Below are 27,733 nucleotides of genomic sequence, written 5' to 3' on the forward strand. Positions count from 1 at the left end.
GCAAGTCACCTCGGCTTGGAAAGAGCCTGCTTGCCATCATCACTAGTAGTCTGAACATAAGTTTGTTGAGGAAAACAATTCCCAGAACATGTGAGACTCCATGCATGTATATATGACTGACTAAACAGTAATTTCCAGATAGGGCTCCAGAAAACACAGATCTACCTGCTTCCCTCAATTACTGAGATGTAGAAGCAACAAACTAGTACACCCTTTATGATTCTCTCCCAGCTATAAGGGAATTGTAGCACAGGCCATTTGGAGATTACTGGTTTGTGAATCACCTTCAGTGGTATTTCAAATTGTCAATTTTTTTTAATGTCACTTCTGTATGAACTATATCTGTTCTTTTTCCTTCCTGCCAGACATACTTCCCTCTGTTTCAGCCTTCTTTAAACTCACTCGTTATCATGAACATGAAGAGTTCCATGCATAGGCTACTGTGACTTTTTGCAGCCAGCTCTCTACAGGACGTATCAAAAGTACAGGAAAAACTTACAGAACTGAATCTTTCAATGCAATGACACATGATGAATTCCCCATCTTAAAATGTGAAAGACCTGACAAAAAAGCAAAACAGCATTTCATCTGTTTTTACCATGATTTTAAAATTTTACCATGAAATTTACCATGGGGGAGAAGCATGTCAGGATGAATTAACAGTGATGGGAAGGTCTGCCATCCAGTGGCTTTTTTCCTTACTGCCGAACAGCTACAGTACCTTTGATCCGTGCTGCCTAATTGGGGTTTGTGCCTTCATCTTTGTAGAGGGGATAACAATAGGGACCTGGCATACTCTCTGCATACCCAAATCCTCAGCAGTTGCAGCTCTGTGTCATGTTATTGTTGCCTGGGTCTTTGCTGCAAAAACTTTATTACACCCAAAAGCACAGGTTCCTGCCTTCCCCTTGTCAGCAATTACTGCTTCCAACAACTGAAGGTGAGGGAAGTGGTTTTCAGACAAGGCTCCTCCTAATTCCAAACTGTTAGCAATGAGGTTTTTAATTAAATTAAAAGGTATTTCATTTTTTACATTGTAATTGTGTTTGTGCTGTAGAGCTGAAATCCTGTTGTGTTTGGGAGGATGCACAAGTTGTTCACCATCTCTGTTTCCTGTAATACCAGCAGTGTGTGGGAAATGCAGTGAGCCAGCTGCTGCAAAACATCACAGCAGATAAAAAGCCTATTTGTCTCCAGGAAGTGCAACGAGAAGGTGGGGAGACATCCTGCAGCAAACGTGTCAGGTCTGTGATGTTTATCTAATATTCTTGCAAATAATTCACTGTACCGAAATCTGTTTTCCATTAACTGCTGCGATTGGGTTAGCATTGTTCCTCTCAGTTGCTCTTTGTGTATTTTCCTTTGTGCAATGGCATGTTTAGACAACAGATAAATGCAGATAAGTTGCAAGTCAAACAAACTGCAAGTCAGATAAATTGTAATGGATGTAATTGAACGATGTTTCTCTTCAGTTTTTCTTGTTAATGGTAGCTATGGAAAAGCAAGCTGGAGCCTGTATGTAATGTAGGATTTCTTTTGACTCATCTTTTCTTTTAATTTTGGAATCAAAGAAAACACCTTTTGAAGGTGCCTTTCTCCATTGACTATGCAGGCAGCCCAAGTCACAAGCTTAGACTTGACAGCAAACTTTCAGGCAATGTAAAATTCAGGGAGATTAATAGTGCATAAAGCACCAGTTTGCATCACAAGTGACACGATCACTTTATGCTAGCATGACTGAGAGGTAATCCCTCCCAGAGCATACAATAACATGACCGCATCTGCTAGCACAAATGCCTGCACTAGTACTGAAATGATGCCATGGGTTTCAGTCACAGAGCTGAAAACATTTTAACCGCATGCACCACACACTGCACTGGCCTAACATCTGCTTGTAAATACTGCTCTTAGGCTGTTTGGAGCATTACGGAAATATACTGAATGTTGACAGAACTGGAGCTTTGGAGGCAACCACAAAACTGGAAGGTCTGAGCTATGCAGGTAGGGCACCAAATTCAGTTGTTCATCTCCCCTTACATCCGTGCACAAGCTCATGCCTACTATGGATCCCACTCTGGCTGGCTGTCATTGCAACGCAAGCAGATTTTCCTACAACCAACAAAGATGCTACTTGGGCACGTAAGTATATGCTGGGAGTAGAGTTGCCTTTGAGATGATATTCAAGACAATCACACAGAGAATGCAAGGTCTGCTAGTGCCTCCAGCCCCTGCTATCAAGCCTGCTTTTCTCTCTCCCTTAAGACAGTTTCCCTTATGACCTAAGTTTCTGAACATGGCCCCATTACAGTCAAGTAAGACTCATCTTTTAGTCCACGCACTAGAGAACTGCCCTCTATATTTGAAAAATGTGTTTTATAGCATCTGTGTATTGATTTCTAGGGCACTTACTCTTCAGCAAAATCAGTGCTTCTCTCTAAATAGACTCAGAAGGATGAAACATATCAGCTCAATCATAATGACTGTTAGAACAATTTTTTTCTGATTTTAAAAACAAAAGGACAAGTCACGCACATTGTGTTGTAGGAGTTCCTGCCTCAGAGAACATTGCAGAAAAAAGATTTTACAAATGCAGACAAGTATCAAGCCAAGACTACAAAAACTGGCATCAGCAAGTGTGTTGATCCAGCTGTGATTGCTGGTATTTCCTTTTGAGAGTCACACGCTGGGACAGTGCTGAAGGACAGTTGGGGTGACCATGGAAAAGTATTTGGTTTAACGCAGACATGGTCAACCTTCTTAAAAACACAAACCTCATCCTTCTTTTGAGGCAGAAAGGCAGAAGAGCAGTAAGATCCCTGCTGAAAGGCAGCCCTCTAAAGCTTTTCAGCCAACTCTTTGGCCAGAATAAAGCCGATGTTGACCCAGCTATCAGCTCCCAGCACCAGGGAAGGAGCCTGGTGAATGTCAGGGCATGTGCAGACTGCTTTTGCACTGTGAAACCACTGCTTGCTTCCCCAGCGCTCTCTTGGGAACGAGATTAATTGTTCCTATTTCAGACTTTAAATATTAAATCTTGTTTCAAAAAACTTTTTTTTTAACTAAGCATGGAGGCCTGTAGGCTACAGCTACATACAGTCATGTTAATTACCCTTGATGCACCACAGGGGCCTGGCTAGTGGGGGATCACGCTTCATTATTCACATCTACATTCATGCCTCACTTCTTTGCCAAGTTGTATGTTTATCTGCACAATTCCTAAATATTTGCTTCATGCATTGGGATCCACTGTTGCAACAGCTCCAGCCCCCTCAGACTCACTCTTTACTATCCCATGGATAAGAGGTGGAGAAGGAGGAGGAGAACTGGGAAAAGAGCCAGGGGAGATCCCTAGAGGAAACAGGGATTTTCCCCACCCTTAATGCAACTAGGGAGGAGAGGAGCAGTCACCTTGCAGCTGGAAAAGCTTAAGCAGCAGTAAGCCTGCTTTCTGCACCCTGTCACCTTTACAGCAGCAGCTGTGTCATTTTTTTAAGGCTCTGACAGACAAGTAGATGGGGCAGGCAATCCTCTTCAGTGCCCTGATAGTCCGCTATTCATGAGTCTGCTAGCTTCATTTGTGCCTTGAGCTGAACTTACTTCCTCTCTAGGCAAACTACAAGAGGTAAACTATGAGATTAATGATCAAAATTAATACCAGCAGCCTGTAAGCAATGAACTCTGGATAAATACTGGGGTTTCTTGTGTGCTGATAACTGCTGTCTCACTTTCAAGTTGACAAATGGTACCGTAAGATTGTCAGGACACGGGACATTGAAAAGCACTTAGCACAAGAGCCATTTCACTCTTCAATGCCACTAGCAAAACCATCCTTTTTCTTCTGCACACACTGTCTCCAGCTTTTATGTCACTCTACTGATACAGCTATTCCCTTGAACTCCTACTGGTGTTTTATCTGCAAGCATGCAGAAAGGATAAATATTGATTTTCAGCAGCTGTATCCCTCTTATCTTCTCACAACCTACAGTCATTAAGATTAACTCCTCTACAGTGTCTAGCATGGAGAGGCTCACAGTGTGTTAAAACTATGGCATTTACGCTCCCTGGAATGAAAACTACTTTATCATTTGATACTGCAGCAGCTTCCTAACTTTGGCCACAATTCTTAAAACTGTAGATAAGAATATGCACACAGTACTATTCAAGATCCTTCAGCAAAAGGTGTTATTTTACAAGCTTGCAGCCCGTAATTACTAATTTGCATCAAAGAGGTATGCTTCAGGGTCACTAGATTTCTAAAGTTTGCAATTTTAGAACAGGAAAAGCATGAACTTTCACATAGACTGCAGCTCTTATGCTACTATTATTAAACATTTAGGATCAAGAAATACGTATGAAGTGAGACAGCACATTTCCTGAAAGGCAAATTACACAACTTATGAAGTTGTGAACTGCTCTTTCTGTTACTCCCAAATCGGGATTTCAGGCACTTCTTAAGCTATGGAGGAGGCCAGATGACAGACTGTTTGCTAAGGAACAAGCATGAGATCCGGATGACGAAAGTAAGTCACCCATACACCTGCCTCAATCAAATGACACTCTTGGTAGACAGCCAGTCGATTCTCATGTAACTGCTAAATAGAGGGCTTTCCAATTCCAGTTCCTTCCTTTGTGCAGTAAAGGTGAGGTCATGCACCATCACTGTACACCTTCACTCTTAGTTGGGAAATGTCCCCACCATCATTAGTTAGATCTATTCTACTTAACTCTCTGCTTATATGACTTTATAAAAAGTTCTCCAATAGCTAGCCATAAACTGCAGTAATTAACCACAAAATTAAAAACACAAGGACAGAAAGCCTATCATTCATTTAACATTTCAGGCATATATTAACAACATTGAATTTTATATTTGTACACACAGGAATCCTTCTTTAAGTACCAGTGTCACTTCTGTCATTCATACCAGACAAGGTAAGAATTAAGCTTATATTTCATACACAAACTCTTAACTTAGGAGTTGAATTATTTATTTTTTTAAAATATAAATCAAACCAGCACACCTTAGGACTTAATTTCTTTCAGCTCCACAGGTTTCAGACGTCGTTTAATGACAAGCTCTCCCTTGACTGTAAGAAAGGTGTCTGACATTTCCTCTTCTGTTGGCAACCCGTGAGGTAGTTTCAGTGGCTGTATTCTACAGGCAAAAGAGTTTACTTAGTAAAGTCCTATGACTAGAAGAGAGTTACGTTAAATGTTCCAAATTAAACAAATAGTTAACAAACCTTATCAGATGTTTAACAACTTTCAGTTTGGAATTCACAGAAGGGATATTTTTGTGCAGTCTTGGCTGATGTGCCTATATAAAGGATAGAACAGGTTTTACAAACGCACTGCCACGAAATGCAAACCCCAAATCTCTGTTCACTGAACTTTTCACACTACCAGCAAAAATAGAAACTGCATTTGCAAACAAAAAATTTAGAGAAATGTCTCGCATCAAAAACATACTTTAAAATATGAAATAAAAACTAGATCAAACTCAATTCCAGTAAAACTAAAAATTCAGCTTTATTCCCATTACAGTATCATTATATTCAAATTTCTTCCAACTGTTAAAAATACTATAAATACAGGAGTTTAGGGGGAAGACTCCTTGCTTCAGTTAGACCTTAAAGTGATCAAGCATACAATTTTTTTTTCTGTAATGTAACGCTGACTACATGAATCTTTGCACAATGTGGAGTTGGCCTAAAAAATTTGTATAAACACACCTTTGACACAAACGCTTAAAGAGTCTTGGATTTGGAAGCCTTTTCATTATTAATAGAGTCTTACTTGCCTACCTGCAATGTCTGAATAATATGACCCACAGAGAAAACTGAATTCAAACTATTTACAAATCTATTTTTGTTATTTTAGCAGAATTCTCAAGGTAAATCTCTCCTCAGGCATGCTGAACAATTCCATACAGTGATATTCTGAATTCCCACTAATAGGGCATTTGCCATTAATGTTTCTTCCAGCTCTTAAACACATCATTGATTTCCGAATTACATTTATAGCAGCTGTAAAGCAATCCAAGTTTTCTGACTGCAAAACTGAGGTCCTTAAAAAAAAAAAACCAAACACCACACCACCTTAATTCTACCCTACGTTTCTACATTTCTGAGTGCACAAGAAGTACAAAAACCAACAATCATACTTGAACCAGTCCAAGATCACGTATTATCTTCTTTTCCCAATATGGGCGACCAATCACACTTTTTATTCTAGTAACAATGTGGATCTTGTGGGGCTGCTCAGGGTCACCTCCATACTTTTCATGATCTCCAGGCCGCGGCTGAAATACCTAGAAGTAGTTCACAAAAACAGAGGGTTTTTTCCTAAACAGCCAAATTATTACTATTAAAATTAACAAAATAACTTTTAAAACATACATAAACCTTGGTAAAAGTCCTTACATGTTTACCTTTCTTTTCAGAAGGTCAAAGCATCAACAAGTGACCTCATATTTTACTTTTGTAACTCTATGTCAAACATTTTTATAATGGTTTGCTGATGGATACATTAACTCTTGAGTTTGGACATACAACTGCATAGAAATACATGGACAACACTCTATACCAGCCTAGCACTTCATTCCCATGCATCTCACTGAAGAGCCTCTGCATGGCAAGTTTTTCCACAGGCTTTAAGAATGATTTGAAGGAAAAGAGTCAACTGACCCTAGACAGTACCTTGCAAAAAGATAAGATAAAAATTTACATGTAAAAATGTAAAATGTAAGTCAAACTTCCTATCACTTTGGTTTAGTTGTTTACTGAGTAGACTGTTTCACCTGGAAGGGACCTACAACAGTCATCTAGCCCAACTGCCTGACCAATTCAGGACTGACCAAAAGTCAAAGCACGTCGTTAAGGGTATTGTTCAAATGCCTCTTAAACACTGACAGGCTTGGGGCATCGACCACCTCTCCAGGAAGCCTGTTCCAGTGTTTGACCACCCTCTTGGTAAAGAAATGCTCCCTGCTGTCAAGTCTGAACCTCCGCTGGCACAGCTTTGAGCCATTCCCACATGTCCTGTCACTGGATCCCAGGGAGAGGAGCTCAGCACCTCCCTCTCCACGTCCCCTCCTCAGGAAGCTGTAGAGAGCAAAAAGCCTCAGCCGCCTTCTCTCCAGACTAGACCAGCCCAGAGTCCCTAGCCACTCCTCACAGGACATGCCTTCCAGCCCTTTCACCAGCTTTGTTTCCCTCCTTTGGACACATTCAAGGACCTTCACGTCCTTCTTAACTCGTGGGGCCCAGAACCGCCCACAGCGCTCCAGGTGAGGCCGCACCAAGGCTGAACACAGCGGTACCATCACCTCTTCTGGCCGGCTGGTTGTGCCGTGTTCGGGGCACCCCAGGGTGCAGGTTGCCCTGGTGGCTGCCAGGGCCACTGCTGACCTGCACTGAGCCTGCTGCCGACCAGCACCCCCAGATCTCTTTCTGCAGGGCTGCTCTCCAGTCTCCCCTCTCCCAGTTTATACTTGTGCCTGGCAATCTGTCCCAGATGCAGAAACTGGTTATTGTTAAATTTCATGCCACTGATGATCACCCAATGCTCCAATCTATCCAGATCCCTCTGCCAGGCATTCTGTACCATGAAAGAGTCGACAGCACCTCCCAGCTTGGTATCATCACCAGACTGGCTAATGGTGCATTCAACTCCTGCATCCAGATTACTGATAAAAATATTGAACAGAACTGGCCCTTGGATTGAGCCCTGAGGAATACCACTGGTGACCTGTTGCCAGTCAGATGTAGCCCCATTCACCACAGCCCTTTAAGCCCTGCCATTCAGCTAGTTTTCCACCTAGCACACCACGAACCCTCTCATCCCACTCACTGTCTCTAGAAAGCTGTCATGCCACAGAATTAAGCAGGCTAATAGCTATTTTTCAGTTTCTTAGTTACTGAAACACATACCGAGTCTGGAATTCTTGACTTAGTAAAGAGACAACGAACCCACGCTGTGGACGCCATCACCTCCATCCTCTTCCCCAGCATCTGCAAAGAGAGCAGGGCACAACTTGTCTGCATTTTCCTTACAGTTCATAATACTTGAAAATAAGAGTACAGGGCCACTTCAACTCAGACTGGGCGAGCACAGGGACTGTGATAATTACTGCGTTTATTACATCTCTCGGCAGAAGAACAGACCGTGCTGACAACCGGGTGTGCACCGGCTCCTCGGCCCCTCCAAGGCCACGCTTTTCTCTCTGAGGAGGCCCCGACCAGGCCCCGCGGCGGCGGCGCCCCGAGGGGGGCGAAGGCCGCAGCAGCCTAAGGCCTGGCCCCGCTCACGGCCCTCAGCGGCGGCGGGACACTGGCCCGGGCCGTTCCCCGCCGCCTCGCGGGAAGGCCCCCAGCCGCCGCAGCGGGCACGGCCAGAGGCAGCGCCGCACCGCCCCCAAATCAAACCCCGGCCCCAGCCCCAGCTCGGGTCGCACCTTCCAAACGGCTGCGTGCCGCAGGCCCGCGGGACTCGCCATGGCGGTGCGCAGCCTTCCGGCCGGGCACCGACACCACGGCGCTTCAGTTCCGCGCCGGCAGAAGGGCAGCGGTGAGGCACGGCCCGCCGCCGCTTCGGTGTCTATTTCCCCGGCGGCGGGTGAGGCAGCGCGCGTGCGCAGCTCCTCCCCCCCGCCCCGCGCCGCTCCCGGTCCCCGCCGCGGCGCCCATGTCGCGGGCGGGGGGCGATGGCACCGCCGCGCTGGAGCGGGCCGGGGCGGAGACGGTGAAGCGGGCGGTGGAGCTGGACCGGGCCTCTCGGTTCCAGGAGTCGCTGGTGTGCTACCAGGAGGGCATCGACCTCCTGCTGCAGGTGGTGAAAGGTACCGGGCGCGGCGGCGGCGGCGGGTGAGGGGCGGGGCGGCGGCCGTTCACTGCAGCCGCTGAGGCGGGTGGTGCTTAAACGCCGCCCCGGCCCGGTCGGGGGCCGCCGGCCGGGGGTGGGTTGGAGGAGGCGCGGCCGTGCTGGGCGCTGGTCCCCTGCCGTCTCACGGGGAGGGAGGGGAGCTGGCGGGGGCTCCCCCCGCGCCCCCCGCCCCGGCCAAAGCTGGCCTGTGCGCTTCCCGTTCACAGCCACCAAGGATGAGGCGAAAAAGCACCGTTACCGGCAGAAAATATCCGAGTACATGACCAGAGCAGAAGACATTAAAAAGCACATTGAAAAAGAGAAACAAGGTACAGAGCTGCAATGGACCCGTTCGCGTTTAAATCCCTGTTGTTATGCGAGTGTTTTCCGGGTAAGGTGGTTAACACACGGATTATGTCACGATTTTTACTGAAAAGGAGACTTTTTTCTTTTTGTTTTCTTTTGTCAGATGGCAAATACCATAAGCAAATCAGAATAGAGGAAAATGCAACGGGTTTCGGCTATGAAAAGCTTTTCCAAGAGTACCTTACTGAGATTGTTTCTGAAGTGTGGGTGGAGGATCCGTACATCAGGAACGTTCATCAGGTTAGTAGGTACTTGGTGTAACTGATACAGATGTAACTACTCAAAAAAAGGCAAGTTACTAAATTAAAATTTTTACAGTTGTATAACTTCCTGCGATTCTGCGAGATGCTAGTTAAGGGGCCATGCAAAGTGAAAACAATCCACCTCCTCACTTCCTATGATGAAGTAAGTGTCCAGATTTTGGTTTCTGTTTCCTTGTACTTCAGCGATACCACATGCAAATATATATATATATAAAGTATTTATTTGTAAATACAGATTTGTTTTTCCTTACCGGTACTTTTTAGACTGAGGCTCTGATGCCTTCAGCAGAAAACACAGATTAAAAGAAAAATAGAAATGTGATAGTTGAACATAAGTAGTTTTATAAGTTCAGAGTTATCAGAAAACTCTTTTAAGAAACTCTTGGTAAGCAGTATCTTAAATTAAAAAGATACTTTTATGAAAGTTTTGTTGTGGAAAATGTCAGAAACAAAGCATCTGTTGTGATATGGGTTTTTTCAGCTGTATATAGTTGTCATTTTAGAGGCTTTGATGAGCTAAAATATCTCAAACTATCACTGTATTTATTTTGGCTCAAATAGTAATTCGTGTCTAGTTCCAAAGGGCTGAGAGTGAGCTCGTCGTCCATGTCCCTTAGCGAGTGTAGCTGTAGTCTGTCTGCTTTTTATCCTGTATTTGAAACTGTGAATCTGGCTTCATCCAAGTTGCTTTCTGTTGGTTGAAGTTGTTACTAAAAAGGTTTTGTTGGTAACTTTAGTAAGAGGTGACCAGATGTAGAATATGTCATTAAAAAAAAAACATGTTATTTTTACTTTTAACAGGGTAGCGGGAAGAGTCAGCAAATAAGTGGCTTGGAAGAAATACAACAGTCGCTGAGGAATTATGGAGTAACACTGAATATTGCATTTTCACCTTCAATACATGATCGAGAAATTAGGTGGGTGATAGAAAAATTCAGTGAATGCCAGTTATTTGAAATCAAACTACTTCACCCTAACTTTTGAGACAATTTCTAATTGCAGCTGCGGTTAACGAAGTGGAAGGCAATAGCCCTCGCTGGATAAAATCAGCCCTCCATAGTTTCATGTATTTTAACTGTGAACATAATAGTAGATGTCTCTTTATACAGAATAGTGTCTTCCATGGTTCATACAGGTGTCAGTGATACTAGGAAATAATTGTCATTGAAACAGGGAGCTTGTGCATCATGTGGATATAACTTTTTTTATTGAACATACTGATAGTATTCAAATTTGTGAATTTTTAAAACAGATTCAACAATGGATGGATGATTAAGATTGGAAGGGGTCTTAATTATTTTAAGAAACCGCAGGTAAGAATGCTTTGACCTCTTTAACTTATACTGCAGAAGAGCTCATTCTATGTTCACTGTGTCAATTCTGTTAATTTCTGCAGGGTCGTTTCAGCATTGGATACTGTGACTTTGACTTGCGACCTTGTCATGAAACAACAGTGGATGTCTTTCATACTAAACATACAAAGAAAATGTGATCAGATACGACTGCTTTGAACTACTGTTTTTATAAGCATAAAAATGTAAGAGTGGAAGATACTATTTCCAGTCTGCCAGCAGCTGTCTACCCTCAGAACCAAGTATTCTAAGTACTTAGTCCAGCACAGCTTTTATAATCTATAGGTTTAAGAATATTTGAGACTTTTCAGTCTGAGAAAACACAACTGTACAATTCCTTCACTGTACTTCTCCCATAATCTTAATTAATACAATCCATGTCTAAATTTGATCTTCATGTCATAACTGACCCTTGATACTGTCTCTCAAAGGCCTCTTTACTGTCATTTCTCTTTTTACTATTAATTTTTCCTTGAGCAGATTCTGGGGTTTATTTGTCTAATTGACCACCTCACAAACACTTGAAGCTAGGCTGCCACATGTCCTCTTTTATAAGCAGCCTTATTTATTTCCCATAATTCCGGTATTCTAATCATGACTCCTGTTCAGCTGTGTTTTGATCAATCCTGTAATACCTGATTTCACAGACTTTACTAGTAACCCCAAACCTAACATTCCATTTTCCAAGCTCCTTGCATGCAAACATTGTTCAGTATGTAGACATTTCAGGGTCATCTTATGTGTCTCTGCATGATGGATTTTGAACCAGAAAGGATGTGAACAGTTGTGTTCTTTTCCCTGTCACTCTATGTGTTCTTTTATTCCATGATGTACAGTCATATACTTGATTTCCATTCTTTGCATTAGGTGTGGAAAGGGTGTATGAACCTCTCCCAGTCTTTTTCCCTGACTTGCAAATCTAATGTTCTTCCAGTTAGTCATGCCAGTCTCAACTGCAGTGAGCTATCTCCCTGCTACTAAGGTAGTCCCTTAAAAAAATAAAATTATTCCAGGGGATGAATACCGTGAAGCTTTCATGTTAATAATTTTAAGCAATATGCTAACTGGAAAACAACCCAGTCTTTTCTTGTCTTTCCTTCATCCTTTGGAAACCAGAAGGTGTCACCTGAGCTACTGCTTCTTTTTCTTATACAAGATTGCTTTGTCAGCAATAATCTGGCAAAGTCCTATACTCTTACATGAAGAACAGGCAGTGGCTTCTTTTGCGGGTCCCATCAAAATCTTTTTCAACCTCAGGACTGATAGGTGCCTTATGCTTTCTGGATCTTGTGGTACATATGCTCCTGTATTCTGGTAGCATGTTCATTGCTAGAAATTTTTCTCTCTTTTCTGATTCTTTTTCCTGAATGGCTGGTGTATTCCATTATCTTTTTTTTTTTTAATTTGCTTTATTCTTTCACCTTCTGTCATCTAATGCTGCATTCCACAGCTACCAAGAAGAAACAGAGCTGGTCTTTGCCTTGTTCTCTGGATCACAGTTTGCTAGGGGTCTGCCTTCTTTATCCTTTTGCATAATAATGTCTCAGCTTTTCAGTGCTACATCAGCAAAAAGAATAACAAATGTGTCACAGGAACTGCATGCTACCAGTTGAAACATTCAATAGAAACCCTCTTATTGCTGATGTGGTACTAGGTTTCTGGTCACTGTTGTCAATTTTATTCAGTTGTGTACAATACATGCCTATTTTTAATGGGAATAAATGTTATTTTTTATTATTTGTAGTTTTAGTCATCTGTGTAACGACTTCTCTGCGCTACGTCGGGTAATTCAAGGAAGCTGGGTAATGCCTTATAGATCAGCCATGTTTGGAAGAAGGTTCACTGTAAATACAGTAAGCTTCCCAAATGTGAAGATTTATATCTTTTAACCCTAGTCCAGCAATTTCAAACATACAGGGGTGTCATGTTAAGAAGAGGGGTTTCCTTGAACCCTTTATATTTGATCAGCCTGTCAGTTTCCCAAGAAAGACAAGACCCTTGTGCCTGACCAGCCTGTCTGCTACCTGTGTTCTGACACCTCGCCGTATCAGAGGGTGTTTCGACTAACCTACTCGGGGACTCCTGCTGACAGCATCACTGAGTCAAATCCCATACAACCAGTCAAGTCTCCAGAGACTTACACAAAATGAACTTCAGCTGAAGATTTTTATTATACAAAACACAAGTTTGTCACAGTAAGGTTCGAAGATTGCCAGCGATAATACACTGACTGAAAAACAAGTTTAAAAAAATACACTTAATAATAACTAACATGAGTTAGTCCTAGAATAAAGTTCTTACCCAACAGGCATCCCTATGGGGGAGAAGACAGGTTCAGCCCATTGACTGATGCCAGAAGTTATGATGGAGCCTTCCCTAACTTCTCCCCTCAGTTGTCCATTTTTATACTTTCTAGTACATTGCGTATTCGTTATCGTACAGAGGATCGGTTAAAAGTTTCTCCCTTCCAATGTAAATTAGTATGCGTCCTCAGATAGCACTACTGAAGTTTTTCCATTAACTACGCATGCTCTCCAACCAGGTTTTGCTTTTTCAGGGGGGCGCTATTTGAGTTGGAGGTCACAATTTCCCATTACCACAATTACCTTTGTCTTACTTTCAACTAAGTTTTTGTTAATGTATGGGGGTCATGACACCTTATCGGCTTGTCAGCCAGAACTTACAGCTTTAGAGGGTGGGTCAGCTTGACCTAACCTTGTGACACTAAATCAAAGTGTGGTATGCCAGGAGTTTAGATAAATTTAAATAAATTCCCCTTTAGATTTATTTCAGTCCAGGACCAGTCCATTTTCTTTAGATTTAGGTGGAGCTTGAGTGACTCTAGTCATACATACTTCTGTTACTGATTGGTATCATTGTACCCAGCAAGATGTAGTAGTACTTTGGAGGCAAGCAACTTTGGGATGGAGGTGTGCATTACTATTGCAATGAGATTATTTCATCTGAGGAAAGTAATTTTGCCACAATGGTCCGCTTAGCAGCAGACATCATCTCATATGTTCTTTATGTGACAACTGCTATGCAGTTTATCAGATCATCAGGTCCCCTTTCCTGCAGGGAGTAAACGGAGCCTGGCCACGGTGGGTGTCTCCACTCTGTTCCACTCTCTTACTCCCATTGGCATGTGCTGAGATGGCAGGGTGTGTAGCTTAGGGAGCTTTGGTAAAGTAGATTCCTGTGCATGCCAACCATTCTGAAAGCAAGAGCTATATTTGTCCCAGCTTTAGCTAATTCTCTGCTGCACCCTCTCCCCCCCCCCCCCCCCCCCCCCCCCCCCCAGGAATTTTCCCACAAGGGGCAAAAGAAAAAAAACACCTTAATACTTCAGATCAACTTTTTAGTACTTAATTGGAAATTAAAATACAAATCTTTACACTTTCTGCATCTTACAATACAATATGCCGCTGTTCCAGTGGTAAGCCCCTATGATGTGGTCCTTTACAAATACCACAAGAGGCAAGCATGGTCTTCCCTTGCTTGCCTGTTCATTGCTAGAACTTTTTCTCTGTTTTCTAATTAGACTATTACTCAATAGCCGAGACCAGATTTCCTTGCAGATCCCATGGATATGCAGTACTGTGCATACGTAGAAGTAAACCTTTAGTGATATACCAGTTAACGCTGCACTGCAGTTTTTACTTATAAGCCCTTTATCTCTGAATATCAGTTCCTTTCACTGTCAGTAGGAACACCATGTATGAAGAGGAATGGGCATCAAAGAGTTGGGGAAAAAAAAATTTTAGAGAAGTCTACAAGCAGAGTTCTGCGGTCATTTTACTGACTTCAGGCTATGTTTTTCTGTGGTGCCACTCACACTTAGGTAGTCAGGTCATCACCTGGACTGCACACCCAGGACTGTCCCTCTTGGCATCATCTGTAAAGATAAGCTTAAGCCACCTTCCCTGCTGGAGCCAGCTGAGTGTCATTCAGTCTACAGCAGGGCTCCTCAAACTTTTTAAACAGGGGGCTGGCACATGGATGCAGCGGCAGGCAGTCATCTGCGGCTGCTTGGTTTCCCCCCCAACCCCTGGGGGGGGGTGTGTGTCTGTAAATACCGGGGGCCAGACTGAGGACCCTGAGGGGCCGTATCCAGCCCACAGGCCGTAGTTTGAGGACCCCTGGACTCTACAGTGTGCCAGTCCTGGCTGAGGGCTGGGTGCACCCCCAGTCACTGCGCTCCTTAACTAAAGGTAGGTCCCTTCTGCCACGTAATTTCTTTCTACTGAGTGCGGATCAGCCAAACATCTGTTAAAGCTGACAGTGTGGAAGTAACATGTAACACCTCATAGGCCTTTGCAGGCCTCACTTGTTAAGAAATATTTGCAGCTAACAGTCTCTTCTAGTCAGCATGATTTAATTAACAAAGGAAGTATTCATAAAAGAATATACTGCCTAGGGCTTCCCAATCTGTCTAGAGCCTCCTTACTGAAGAATTTCAGTCGCTGCTGTTACCACATCCTGCTTATCTGACAGCCTGGTGAAGAACAAATCGTATAACCTAAAAGTATATAAACTGTAACTGCCTCGCTTGGGCACAGCTCGTATCAGCAGAAGCTGCCTGCCTTCTGTGTTTTCTCCTATAGCACTAAACTGCTGCTGTTCTGACCTGATTAAAATTGCATTCCAGTTATTCTGCAACAGAATTTGGTGCTGTGACTTGGATTCATACGTCCTGCTTCACCTGGGATGACCGCAGACTGATGTCTGTCGAAAATCCCTCGGTGCCACTCAGAAAGGTAAGGGATCTTTTGAAATCCCTACTGGAGTTTCAGCTGAGGGTTGTGTGTATGGACAACAAGGACACTGGAAGCCAGAATGTCCTTATGGACCTAACTGTAAGTCTTTTCAGTCCAGCAGGATTCAGTCACCCTAACTTTCCCCCCAACTCTTCCTTCATGCCATAGCCTCAGAAACATGATTAGGACAGCCATATGACTAACCAAATGACATAAACATCATTACTCCTTTACTTTCTTTAGGTCAGGCTGGTCCTTATTCATCTTGCCCTACTAACAGCAAGATTGTTTGTTGCCTAACTGATACTGCTGTTTCTCAGTCCACTTTATGTGCCTCTGATTTTCCTGCCAGTTCCTTATCTTCAGTAGTAAATGCTGTTGGTATTTCAGAACAACCCGTATGTCATCCAGTAACAAGCCCCTTTAACTATCTGCCTCATTTCTGGATACCGTGCTTTCCTTTTAAGTCCTACCACGCCAGTTAACCTTCCAGGAGAAGACTGTTAATGTAAATTGGATTGTGCTATATATTGTGCCCTGAACGACATTTACCTTGATGTGCTCGCACCTTGACAGAATGAATTTATGGCTTTTTTTGCTTGATGAACCTCCCACTTCAATTTTAACTAGCTCTACTATTCAAGGGCAGTTTGGTGAAGAAAGAGTTAAATGACAAAGGTATATGAAGTCTGTAACTGCCTCGTTTGGGCAGAGCTCACAGCAGAAGAGTCTCACGGCTGCACTGGGTTCTCTCCTACAGTTATAGCAATAAACTGCTTCTGTTGTGACCTAATCAAAATTGCATTCTGCTTATTCAGCAACAACAGTGAAATGAGCCTTTCTTTCTACTTTAAGTTGAGCTATTATTTTTATTTAACATGAAAACTGTCATTTTCAGTTCACTATTACCTTCCATTAGAAAATTTTCTCCTAGGTAGTAACACAAGGAGCCTGATTCTCCTAGATCTGTATTGGCAAGTGTATTTCCTAATGTAGAAGTATTCCCTCTTTCAGCTTAGGTACTGTATCTCTGGCAGTGTTACCAAATTCTATAACTAGAATGTATAAGCTAACTAACAAATACTATATGGACATACGTTTTTGTTTAACAATTTGCACATATTCTTGAAGAAACAGAACGCACACATTTGACTCAGGATGTCCCATGCAAAGAACTGTGAAGGATGATTAACTTAAGTAATTGCTGTTTAGGACAAGGCGGCCTTGAAGACATTACATCCTGCCAAATTGGCAACACAAGACTCTTGCAAATCGAGATATATCTGATACCTTTTGGACAGATAAAGATGTGTTCTTAAGCTAACTACCTTCATTATAATACTAAAAATTAAATCCCTTGCGCCAGATACCCCGACCCACAGAGACCGTTCCCCTTGCGTAGTTAACCAATAAGATTGTGTAACCATTATGTGGATTACCATACGATCAGTGTTAGAGGGTTGGAAGTTAACAAATTAATATCCACGTAATCATGTATAAATCTGACTGTGGAAACTACCAAGGGGTGCTAGTTCATCTAGCACCCAAACTTGCACAACTTTATATTAAAAGCTGTATCTTGTATTCTTAAAACTTTCTTTGATTTTGCACACTGGGCAACGAGACGACAGCACCAGTGACTCCCACTTTAGGCCAGGCAGTGCAGGTACAGAGAAGGCACATATGGCCTCTGTCCCAGTTAGATTCTCCTGCCCTCATCACACAACCCCCCACAGTGAACTTCCTAATCCCTCCCCTGCTCTTGCACACACATGAACAGAAGTTCCAGGGTAGAACTGCTAGGCTGATTCACTACACAGCAGCGAGCTTAGCTTACTGCCATGCCTGTACAGTGGAGAAAGAGGATCACCAGCACCCTGCAAGAGCATACTTTCAACCAGAAACCAGGGGGACATCCCTCTCCGTGCAGCTCAGGGGCTGAGACATGCCCTTTGAGCTACTATCCACCAGGAGTGGGATGCAGGCTGGGGGATTCAGTGCAGCAGCAGAGCAGCAGTTTTCCACCTACCCCATCCCATCTGTGTCAGCCATTTGTACCTTCTTTGCTACAAAGCCAGTTTGGGATGCCTCTGCCATTTTCCTTGGTTTAAACAACAAGGATGTCTGTCGACATGGAGCGACACAGGGCTGCAGCCTATTGCAGCAGCTTACATCCTGTTGTTTGGGAACCTCGGGTACAGGCAGTGTACCTACTAATTGCTAGTAGGTAATACTAAGCAAAAGCACAAGATTTAACAGTTTGAATGACTAATAAGATAAAAATTCAGCTTGTATAAATGTTTTAATTCTGTTTCCAATAAATTAAATAAAAAAGCAGCAGAAGTTTAACTTACATTTTCAAAATGCAAGTCACATTAACATTATCATATTTTCACATAGCAGATTCCACCTGCTGTGCAACTCATCATCTTGTGGACACACTCTTAGCAATGTTGTTGCTAGTGTAGTGGTTTCACTTGGGCAAAACTTACTACCAGTAAGGCTCTTTACTAGTTCACTGCACAGCGCTGGTGGCAGCCACTGCTCTGGCAGATCAATGTTGCAGACTTCAATCCTTCCGTGCTTTACATCCATATCTACTTTAACATCAAGAACAGAATCTTTATAGACCATGCTAAAACAAGTGTTGATGCTGAACTTCGGTGTCTTTCCATACACCCATTCCCACGTTTGTAGTTCTTTAGTTTTATTATTAATTCCAGGAAGCACAGTCTCATCAGCTGGATTTATTAAGGTGATATGATGATCCATTTGGTGTTGTGTAGCATATTCTTCCGCAATGGCATCCAGGAGCATCTCACAAGTTAAACTGGGATCCTCTTCAAAGAGATTTTTCACTGAGGCAGGCACACTAGGAGTGGCATTGCTTTTTAGCCCTTTATAAGGACTTTTTAGCACAGAAGATAAAACAAACTTATCTGCATTACAGAGTAAGGTACAGTGGTGATAAGCAGTTGTTCTTCCCAGCTTTGAAGCAGTACCTGAGATTTTGTATTGCCTATCTAGCAAGATGTCATATCTGTCAGTGACATGCACATCTAACCGGGGGCGCAAGGCTTTCAGTGCCTTCACAATTAGTTTCAGGTTTTCCATTCGTTCATATTTTTTTCTGGTTGTAAAGAAAGTCAAATTGATGTTGCCTAAGTCATGATAAACTGTCCCCCCTCCACTTCTTCTCCTGGCTAGCTTTATATTTTTTTGCCTTAATAGCCTGAGGTTGCATTCCTGCCAGGGATTCTGATGTCTCCCTATTACCACAGCAGGGGAATTTCTCCAAAGGAAGAGGACCTGTTGGTTTTCTAAATTCATGTGGTCATGGATCCAGTCTTCCACAGCTAGATTTTGGTAAACGTCATTAGAAATAGATTGGATAATGAGGCCTCCACTAGTGGTGCTTCTGAAGCCAGCTTTTGGAGTTCTGAGGACACAGGATAGCTGAAGGCAGTTCTTTAATGATGACCGGAGTACCATGTTTTTAATAACCAGACAGTAAATGGAAGGAATGCTTGACCTGGTAAAGGTGAATGTGACAAGTGCACAGCCTGCTGCTGTGACAGAAATGAAATGCTAGTGGCAGTCATACTCTTCCCAGCATAGCAATACTTTTGAACTGATGTGAGTTATGAGGTATGTTTCCCCTCCTGAAGCTAGTGATGCCATCCAGACCCTGATGTGTGCTTCACATAAAAGCTGGCATTGTCAGAGTAGCTTCTCCTCACAGTCCTCGGTGCGTCAAAGGCCAAAGGAAGAAACAGAATTAAACCGTGTGTTTTCCCCTCACTCAACACAGTCTTGCTAATACAATTTGACTTTGTGGATTTTACTAAACTTGATTTTAACAGCCCAGGTTTATAAATTCGTTTTACACGGATCTGAGAGTAAGAAGCAGGTGCAACAAGCTGGCGGGCCGGCTGGGTGCGTGAGGAGCCAGGCAGCCGCCCGCAGCGCCCAGCCGTGAGGCGCGGCAAGCCCGCACCCGGTACCACCCGCCGCCGCCCCGGCGCCATTTCGTTCTCGGCGGCTGCCCTCGGCGGCCACCCCTCACGGCGCGGCGACCCGAGGGGGGCTGCCCCGCCCCGCCCCGCCACCGGCCGCCCTCCCGCCCTCCCCACGGCACCGGCCGCCCCTGCGCGCACGAGTCGCTACTCACGGGGCGGCGCGGCGGGGCGGGGCGCGGTGGCGGCGCTCGTGCAGGCCGGTCAGAGCCGTAGTGCGGCCCCGCCGCGTGCTCCGGCACGGCACGCCTTCCGCTTCCCGGGGTTAGAGGTGCCGGGGGCGGGCGTCCGGCTGCCAGGGCTGTCCTGCCGTACGCGGCCGCCGCTGCCCGGGGTGAAACCGGGGAGGGGAGCCGGGGAGGCAGGCAGTCCGTCCGTCAGTCTGTGTGTCAGTCAGTCAGTCAGTCAGAGCCGGGGAGGCAGGCACTCCGTCCGTCAGTCTGTGTGTCAGTCAGTCGGTCAGTCAGAGCCGGGGAGGCAGGCAGTCCGTCCGTCAGTCTGTGTGTCAGTCAGTCGGTCAGTCAGAGCCGGGGAGGCAGGCAGTCTGTCCGTCCGTCAGTCTGTGTGTCAGTCAGTCAGTCGGTCAGTCAGAGCCGGGGAGGCAGGCAGGCAGTCTGTCAGTCCGTCAGTCAGTCAGTCCGTCCGTCCATCTGCCCAGCGCCCCGGTGGCGGCGGAGGGCCGCAGGCCGCAGGCAGGCTTCTGCTGCTCGGGCGAGAGCTGAGGGGAGCGGGTGGCACCCCGGCGGGCGCGCGCCGGTTGCGCCTCTCACCCCGCAGCCTGCACGTGGTGCGGCTGGAGGAAGCTGGCGAGAGGCGGGAACGGGCAGCTGCTGTGCCGCCCGCCGCTGGATTATGGCTTTTCAGCCTGGTAAAAGAAAACCAAGCAAAAAACTCCAAACCCAAACCTCCTGTGGTAAGAGATTGTAAAAAGTTAAGTGATGTTAAAGAAAGTAGGTCAGTGTTGATCTTCGCAGCTTCTGCCAACATGGTAACTGCGAAGCATGGGATCGTGCCAACAAGAGGCAGATGCACGACGGATAAAAAGCGTGATTCTTCATGCAAGACCCAGCTGTGTGATTCCACACCACAGGATGTTCTGGATGCTAGAAGCTTTCATGAGTTAAGAAGGACACTGAACAAGTTCACACAAATGCACAGAGGCTTGTGACATACATAAAAACTATCCATGGTATTCATGAAGATACAGAAACTAAATGTTAATAGCATAATTCATTAACAAGCTGGAAGTGATCAAAAACTAGATAATTAAAGACGTATTGCGTGCAGCAGATTCTCTTCAGATTTGCATTGATTTAAGCCATTCTTAAAGGCTACCGGACTTTAGCTATAACTCTTCAAGAGCTACTGTCTGTATTTAAGCTTATACTGTGGGCCAACGTTAAATGCTAGTAGCTGAGGTTTTTATCCACAGTATCTATATGGGCAGATATGTGCTGTGTATCTCTTGCTTGTATATGGGTATTCATAAAGGGTACATTGCATGCTTTTATCTTCTTCCTTAATATCGGAGTCCCAAGACATGAAGGAATTGTAGAAGAAAAGGCTGGTACAACAGGTTGTGAGAATTCACATAGGCTAATCTTGAACAGTTACAGGTAAGTCATTTTTCTTTCAGTTCTAGGAATAGGTGGTTTAGGAATAAACATCAAATTGATATCCTTATTTAGGTGAAACGGTGAAATTACTTGAGGAAGCAGTTTGGCTTCTGGTATGTAATCGGGTGTTCATGTATTTGCTTTACCAATAAAGAAAACTTTATGATGTGGCCTGAGTTGCCTTCTCATTGAAGAAACAGTACCAGAACAGCTATATTCCCTGACAGGTGAAGGAGAAAAGAAGGTGGATAAGGGTGAAAGGCTACCGAGATTCAAGATGAGAGCGTGGGGTTGTTTATTACTGAAAAATGAGATAATTAAGAGCATGACAGTTCCTTACATAACTCTTAAATGTGTGGGTGTAGTAGGGCAAGCAAAAAGAAACCATTGCCACAAGTGAGCTGGTGGTGATTAGTGGGAGTAACAGACTAAAAGGAGTCTGATGCGTGTGCCCCAGCACTTGGCATGTTTTATTGTCACATTGAGAAAAGAAAAAAGTTGGGAGTTATTTTAAGCTGTTTGAAGTGGGCATAACTTCTTGCTAAATTAGACTGATGATAACGTCACTGGGGTGAACTGTTCTGTAATGCATAGGGTAAAAAGTATGTGGACTTCATTGTGCCATAAAAATGTAGTGATTTAGCGTTCTGAATACTGGAAAATCAACTTTTTGAGGCAGTTGGCAAAACGCAGAAGTGAACCTGGACACTTTAGTGCTGGTCAGAGGAAGTGAATGCATCTTGTGGGACTTCTGATGTTACTAAAAACCGAACAAAATATGGGACCATTTGTTTCCATTTTGGCACTTGACTTGAAATTTGCAATGTGTCGTTTTGCCACGGGATGTCACTGAAAACATACTGTGAGCTGTTACAATCCCCGTTTTTCTAGTTGAAAACTAGGCCTAAACAAGGCAAGTCTCTGTTCCCTTAATTAGAACCAGAATTTGCTAAAAAATGTACAGTGTGCAGAATACTATGTGGACAGGTAAAAATGTCTTGGGCCTGTTTCTGATATGCTGAAGGATAAAACACACATGCAACAATAGCCACTCTTCTGGAAAAGTATGTATTGTTGAAGACAAACCCAAGAAGATAATTAGGAGTATTTGGCAATAAGCAAAAATTATATATTTATAATTTATTTATCTCTTCACTCAGTCTAGTGAGGACTGCATTATGTCAGAAACTGCAAGATTTGGAGGGTGAAGTTAATATAATAGTGGTAGTGCAAATCTGTACTAATGCCATCTTCTATGTGGACTCTTAAAATTTCTTAGGTCTTAATTACTGTTGTTTAAATCACGTATCTGCAAAATACAGCACAATTATTATTTTTCCTTTTGAAAACAATCCTGTGTATTATTTTCATTCTTTCTTTGATCAACAAAGCTTTCTTTGGTACGCAAAAAGCAAAGCAGCTGCTCTGCACAACATTAACCAGCATTAACATACAAGAGAACTCACCATATGTCACTTAGAGAAAACTATAGACATACCAGAACAAAACCAATTAAAAATATGTAATTTCACTTCTAAAATGAATTTTCATGAAGAATAATTTTAGTAAAGTTATGAAAACCTGCAATGTTCTTTTCACGTTTCTGGGAGATAAACATGATAATGAAGAGTCTTCCCTGATGATTTCCACCATACCAAAATTGAAAAGTAAGGCTTAGAAGAAATCCAGGATGGGGAGAGGAATAGAGAAAGACTCTTTCTCTTTTTCCAGAAGGTAAAATCCTCCAATTTCTTCCCGGTCTTTGGGTGGGGATCATATTTCAGAGGTATTACTGTAATCCACAAAAAGGTGAGCTCTATCCAGGAGTGCTCAATAGTGGCAGCTTGCCAAAAAACTGGCACAGCCTCCAGGATATAAAGTTGTGTGAATGGCTAACAGGGAAGAGAGTACATTTTTTTTCCTCTAGTTTCTCAGCTTGACTTTGGGACTGCTTAAAGCAGCCTCTTTCAAAGACTTTATATCCATGCCCGGCATGAGCAGGCAAGAGGAGTCATGGGATCCACAGGGCCTCCATACTCTTCTCACATTGCTTCCTTCAAAGGCACCAGTTCTCTTGTCTCTGTGCTATTCCAAGAAGAGATGTATAGCTGGAGGTGCTGTAAATAAGAACTGCCTTGGGGTATGAGAAAACAAGAGAAGTAATTTCTTTCATATGATTTTGTTAGTGGAATAGCAAAAAGTGTACTTAGACTTGTAATGCCTTGATGTTTTTAACTTTAAAATGTTTGTAAATGAGAGACTATGTTAGTCCTTTAAAAAACATTAAAAAGCAGGAATGAGTTCAGACTGGGGTTTATCATACGTGTGAAGCTAATGCTTGACACTTTCAAGAAAAGTATAATTTTAAAGGAAATATTTATCCTAATACAGGTAATATTGTATTATATACAGATGGCACATATATCTTACAAATACATATGTGAATTAGATGGGGTTTGGATAGAAGATAAGGTTTAATTAAAGGAAAGCTATTTTCACGAGATTAAGTCTTACCTATTTTGTTTTATTCTTGTCAAGCCAGCGACATTGTATAGTCGTCGTTGGAGTTTTCATCCGTAAAATTATCTCCCTGGTTATTAGTTTCTGAAAGAGAGGAACCTAATGAGGTTTCAGGTGAGGTGTTCAGCTGAGCTCACTGTCTGTCCCGGGTGATCAGCTCTGGCAGTTTTACAATACCCATCTTCTCTCCTGGGGCTGGACTGACCTGTAAGCATTGTTTTCACTGCCTTTCCCTGTCTTTCTGTGAGACTTTTGGATTAATCCAGGGGTGGTGGTGGTGGGTGGTGGGGGTGTGTGAGGCCTATGCTGCACGTGTGTGGATAGTCCCAGGGAGGTTTAAATTAAAGGTAGTTGAGTACTTTAAAGCCAAAGAATTCCATTCGAACCAACAATGGGAGGTATTGATGTGTATGTCAATCTGTGATGTGATATCCACCTCGCCCTTTCCATCCCCAAATAACTATGAAGAACTGAACTTTTATTTGAGGAAGTCGTTGTCTTTGTCGAGGCCTGGAGAGAACATTATGTCGCTTGAGGAGACCCTTGGCTTAGCTCCCCTCTGCCAGCAAAAAAGCCATTCAAAAAGATATAGCAGCAACCAGTCATTCAATATTCATTTGTACTTAAAAGCAAAAAGAAATATGAGCACCTATCCTTGAGTTTAGTAATGTTTATTGAAGAACTATGCTATGTCATAAACCTGATACCTTGCAGTTTAATTTTCATAGGTAAGACTTACTCAAAAATGTCTCAGGATGAAACCAAGTAGAGAAATAATTAAAATTTCTATGAAGAGCAGTGCTTGTAAATATTTATATCAGAATTAATGGAAAAGGGGTTTTACTGACAATTTCATACAAGATATTACAGTACATAATTTAAAACGATTTTTTAGGATTATTTCTAACCTCTCATTTGATTTTGCCTCTAGCATTTTGTCACTGAAAATCGGGCATAAAACTCCTTAACACCAACATAGTATTAAGAAGCACGCATTATTTATTGCGGTGCTGGATGCACGGGGGATCCCTCCACCTAACGTGCATCCCCAACTATTTTGTGGGGTCCAGTTTTATGTTACATACCTATATATATTCGTAACATTTCCAGAAATTATCTGTGTATGTATGAGTCTTCTCAGGGGCTTCGTTAATATTATCATGTCTGTTTTACGCTTGTGCAGTTATGCCTCCAGGTGGCCGCCTGATGGTCTGGTAGTTGTTAGCTTCTCTTCACTGCTCTTCATTCTGTGTTTTGCCCCATGACCCACTGGGTTCTTACACACATCCCTTACTTGGCACCCTTTTACAAACCGAAGAACCAGCTCAGCCTGGTTTTTCTGCTGCAGACCCTCTCTTACCACTTAACACATTCCTTGGTGAAAGTAAACACTTCCATGTATGGTGAGCAGCTACATACAAGAACAGTAGCTGGCCCCAAACACATAGCTGACCTCAACCTAAACGTTTTTTCATGTGCTGGAACAAAGGATGAGTTAGTTTTTTATACATTGGAACAAAGGTATATGAAGTAACTACAGCATTGTATCCATTCTGGTCATACAGACCTGTAAGGACAACAGGTTTTATAGTCATCTTTGAAAGCAAGATCAAGCAAATAAAAGCGTGGAGACTGCCCACGCGCTACAGACGCTGCTTAGGTGAGTGCTGGGCTGGTACCACGCCAGAAGCTGGTACATCCATCACAGCTGCTTGGCTTCTGCCAGCAGCACTCCCAGCTCAGGGAAATGGGACAGCCCCAGGGGGAAGGGCAGTACTCCACGAACGTCGTGGCTGTGGATAGCTGTTCCTTCGGGGGGGAGCTGGAGTTGCGGTTTCTACGGCTCCTCACAACCATCCAGCCCAGCCACGGCTTTCACTCGACTACCTGAGGGGAGACGAACCACCTCCCACCTCAGGTGTGGAGAAGCTTCGCCCCAGCGTGGGCTCGTGCCTCCGAGGGCCGCGGGCCGCCCCCGGGCCTGTGGAGACAGGGGCGGGAAACCGGTGGGGCGCAGCGGTCCCCGCCCTGCCCCGCCCTGCCCCGCCCCCGTTGGCCGGCGCCCGTGAACGCGGAGGGCGGCAGTCGTCGGGGCCTGTGGGTGCCTCACTGGGCCCCAGCAGCTGCTATGAGCGCCCGGCGCTCTCCGGGGCGCCGGAGGGGCAGAGCGGAGCGTCACCCCAAGGTAGAGAGCGGCGGGGCCTCGCTGGGGTGGGGTGTGCGCCGAGCGGCCGGGGCGGCGGCCGGGACTGCGGGCATGCCAGGTACTGTTGCCGTGTGTGCTGTGGAGAGCAGGGGGAAAGGGCATCTTAAATGGTTCATCTCCGACATACATGGATCTTGAAACAGTTCTGGGGACTTCATCAGTCCAAAAAATTTACTAAGTCTGAATTCGTTTGGTCACGCTACAAGGCGTGCTGCAGGTGTCCGTGGGGCTGCGTGATGTTCAGAGCGGCCTCGTGTGAGGTGCCATCCCGCTGGCAAGGCCGATGCTGCATTTATCACAGTTCAGAGGACGGTGGTAAAATGTGTCCAAAGAAGTAGTTCAGTCCTAACACTTTACAGCAAGCATAAATAATAGTTATGTTAGGATATATAACTGTTACTATGTTTTTCAAAAAGTGCTCTTTCACAAGTTGAGGAAGAAGTGGTATTGTGAGTGAGCAAATACTATGTACTCTATCTGTAAATTTGAGTCCTTGATGCTGATTTAAAGAATCAATTACCAATTTGTGAGCTGAGGATATCTTTATTCGGCAGCGCTGGGTGCATGGGGGATTGCTCCACCAAAATCATGCGCACCTAGGGGACTTTTCAGTCCCTTCTTTATACAGGCTATTCATACCTATTCATTCATTTTCTGGGAAATCTTTTAGATATTCATTACACTTCTGGGGACTCATTTACATATCTCGCGCCTGCACAATATCCTTGAGGAGTGGTCATCTGGGGGTCTTCAGGATGAAGATCGTGAGTCTTCCTCCCGTGAACTTTTTACTTCTTGTCTCTGCGCAGACTCCATTCCTCACTAAACTATTAACCATGATTTAAAGTTCTTGCTTTGCCATGTTGCAGAAACGACAGATACTTAAAACCATATATTTTCTTAGAGATAACAAAAATCCAAGGGCCTAGCAATTACTACAATGCTCAGCCAGCTGCTGAAGGTACCTTGAAGGTTACTCTGATCTGTTCTCTTCCCTTTCTGGAAAGACTAGGGCAATGCATATTATATGGAGAAAGTTGTGAGTGCCTCTTCCAAAGAGAACAGAATGCTAGGATGGCATTCACCTCATCTAATTGGCAAGTCAGTGGTGATGATGGCTGTAATAGAGGTATCTAGGCTGTCTTTATTGTCAGAGGTACTCCTAGGGCATGTTTAATTTCAGGATGCGTGCCTAAATTTGATCACAGGAATCACTTTCTAGCAATGCCTCTTTGTAGGTACCCAAAATTAAGTCAGCTTACTCCTGAACAAAATTATCACTTACACTGGTGCTTAAAAACACCTTGAGGCTGATGGTCAGACTGATGATCAGTGGCAGAGATTTGATTCAGATGAGGCTGAATGTGGTAGGGAAATTGCTCATCAAACCAGCTGCCCTAGGTTTCCTTGAAATTCTTGAATCTGGGCATGGAGAGAAACTGTTGTGGTTGTGCTGGTGGTGATAACTTCCTGCTGGCGGGTAATTGATGTTCATATTCTGCTGTTAGACCCGTGGGCTATATCCTGTGTTGTAACAAGAGCAGACTGTCGGGCACTGAACAGTGCTGTGAGGCACTGGTGTGCTTGCCATCCACCCACCCTCTCTCACTGCAGCTCATTCATCTTTCACTGAGGGACTCATTCCAGCAACTCTATCATAGTTATTTTGAGAAAGCTGCCAGAAGAGCACTCTGTCTTTCTCTTCCTTCTTGTATTTCAAAGTGTTTGAGGTTTTGTAAGAAAACGTGACAGTAGTGTGCGTTGATGATAACTAC

At 43.9% G+C, this 27,733-nt stretch overlaps 5 protein-coding genes across 6 annotated transcripts in view; 3 read left to right on the top strand and 2 right to left on the bottom strand.

Annotated features, from left to right (window-relative positions):
• Positions 1 to 1,898: 1,898 nt before the first annotated feature.
• Positions 1,899 to 4,822, top strand: LOC102057933 (lysozyme g; the record flags this gene model as incomplete). The annotated part of the gene is given in 4 exon segments (XM_027813419.2): positions 1,899 to 2,001; positions 2,545 to 2,573; positions 2,575 to 2,737; positions 3,727 to 4,822. Coding segments are annotated over 4 exon segments (561 nt in total), but the record flags the coding sequence as incomplete, so codon positions are not given.
• Positions 4,823 to 4,971: 149 nt separating this feature from the next.
• Positions 4,972 to 19,837, bottom strand: MRPL30 (mitochondrial ribosomal protein L30). 2 transcript variants are annotated; one of them, XM_055702140.1, is made up of 5 exons: positions 19,772 to 19,837; positions 7,932 to 8,012; positions 6,164 to 6,310; positions 5,244 to 5,317; positions 4,972 to 5,155 (listed from the first exon to the last, which is right to left on the bottom strand). In XM_055702140.1, the coding sequence occupies exons 2-5, from the start codon at positions 8,010 to 8,012 to the stop codon at positions 5,023 to 5,025; spliced, it is 435 nt and encodes a 144-aa protein (XP_055558115.1). In that variant the 5' UTR covers positions 19,772 to 19,837; the 3' UTR covers positions 4,972 to 5,022. The 2 variants fall into 2 exon arrangements, with proteins under 2 accessions (XP_055558115.1, XP_055558114.1); XM_055702139.1 differs by lacking the exon at positions 19,772 to 19,837 and adding an exon at positions 8,456 to 8,590.
• MITD1 (microtubule interacting and trafficking domain containing 1) lies at positions 8,686 to 12,580 on the top strand. Its single transcript, XM_055702138.1, has 7 exons — positions 8,686 to 8,839; positions 9,090 to 9,191; positions 9,332 to 9,468; positions 9,547 to 9,633; positions 10,293 to 10,408; positions 10,744 to 10,804; positions 10,888 to 12,580. The coding sequence occupies exons 1-7, from the start codon at positions 8,686 to 8,688 to the stop codon at positions 10,981 to 10,983; spliced, it is 753 nt and encodes a 250-aa protein (XP_055558113.1). The 3' UTR covers positions 10,984 to 12,580.
• LIPT1 (lipoyltransferase 1) lies at positions 17,884 to 19,870 on the bottom strand. Its single transcript, XM_055702137.1, has 2 exons — positions 19,772 to 19,870; positions 17,884 to 19,344 (listed from the first exon to the last, which is right to left on the bottom strand). The coding sequence occupies exon 2, from the start codon at positions 19,090 to 19,092 to the stop codon at positions 17,971 to 17,973; it is 1,122 nt and encodes a 373-aa protein (XP_055558112.1). The 5' UTR covers positions 19,093 to 19,344; positions 19,772 to 19,870; the 3' UTR covers positions 17,884 to 17,970.
• A 7,115-nt stretch (positions 19,871 to 26,985) lies between these two features.
• Positions 26,986 to 27,733, top strand: part of TSGA10 (testis specific 10) — a 28,308-nt gene continuing 27,560 nt past the window's right edge. Inside the window, exon 1 of the mRNA XM_027813407.1 lies at positions 26,986 to 27,087. Within this exon, the coding sequence (XP_027669208.1) occupies positions 26,986 to 27,087 (102 nt within the window). The remainder of the gene's footprint in view (positions 27,088 to 27,733) is intronic.

Source organism: Falco cherrug, chromosome 2 (genome assembly GCF_023634085.1).
Source record: "Falco cherrug isolate bFalChe1 chromosome 2, bFalChe1.pri, whole genome shotgun sequence".
NCBI classification, from domain to species: domain Eukaryota; kingdom Metazoa; phylum Chordata; class Aves; order Falconiformes; family Falconidae; genus Falco; species Falco cherrug.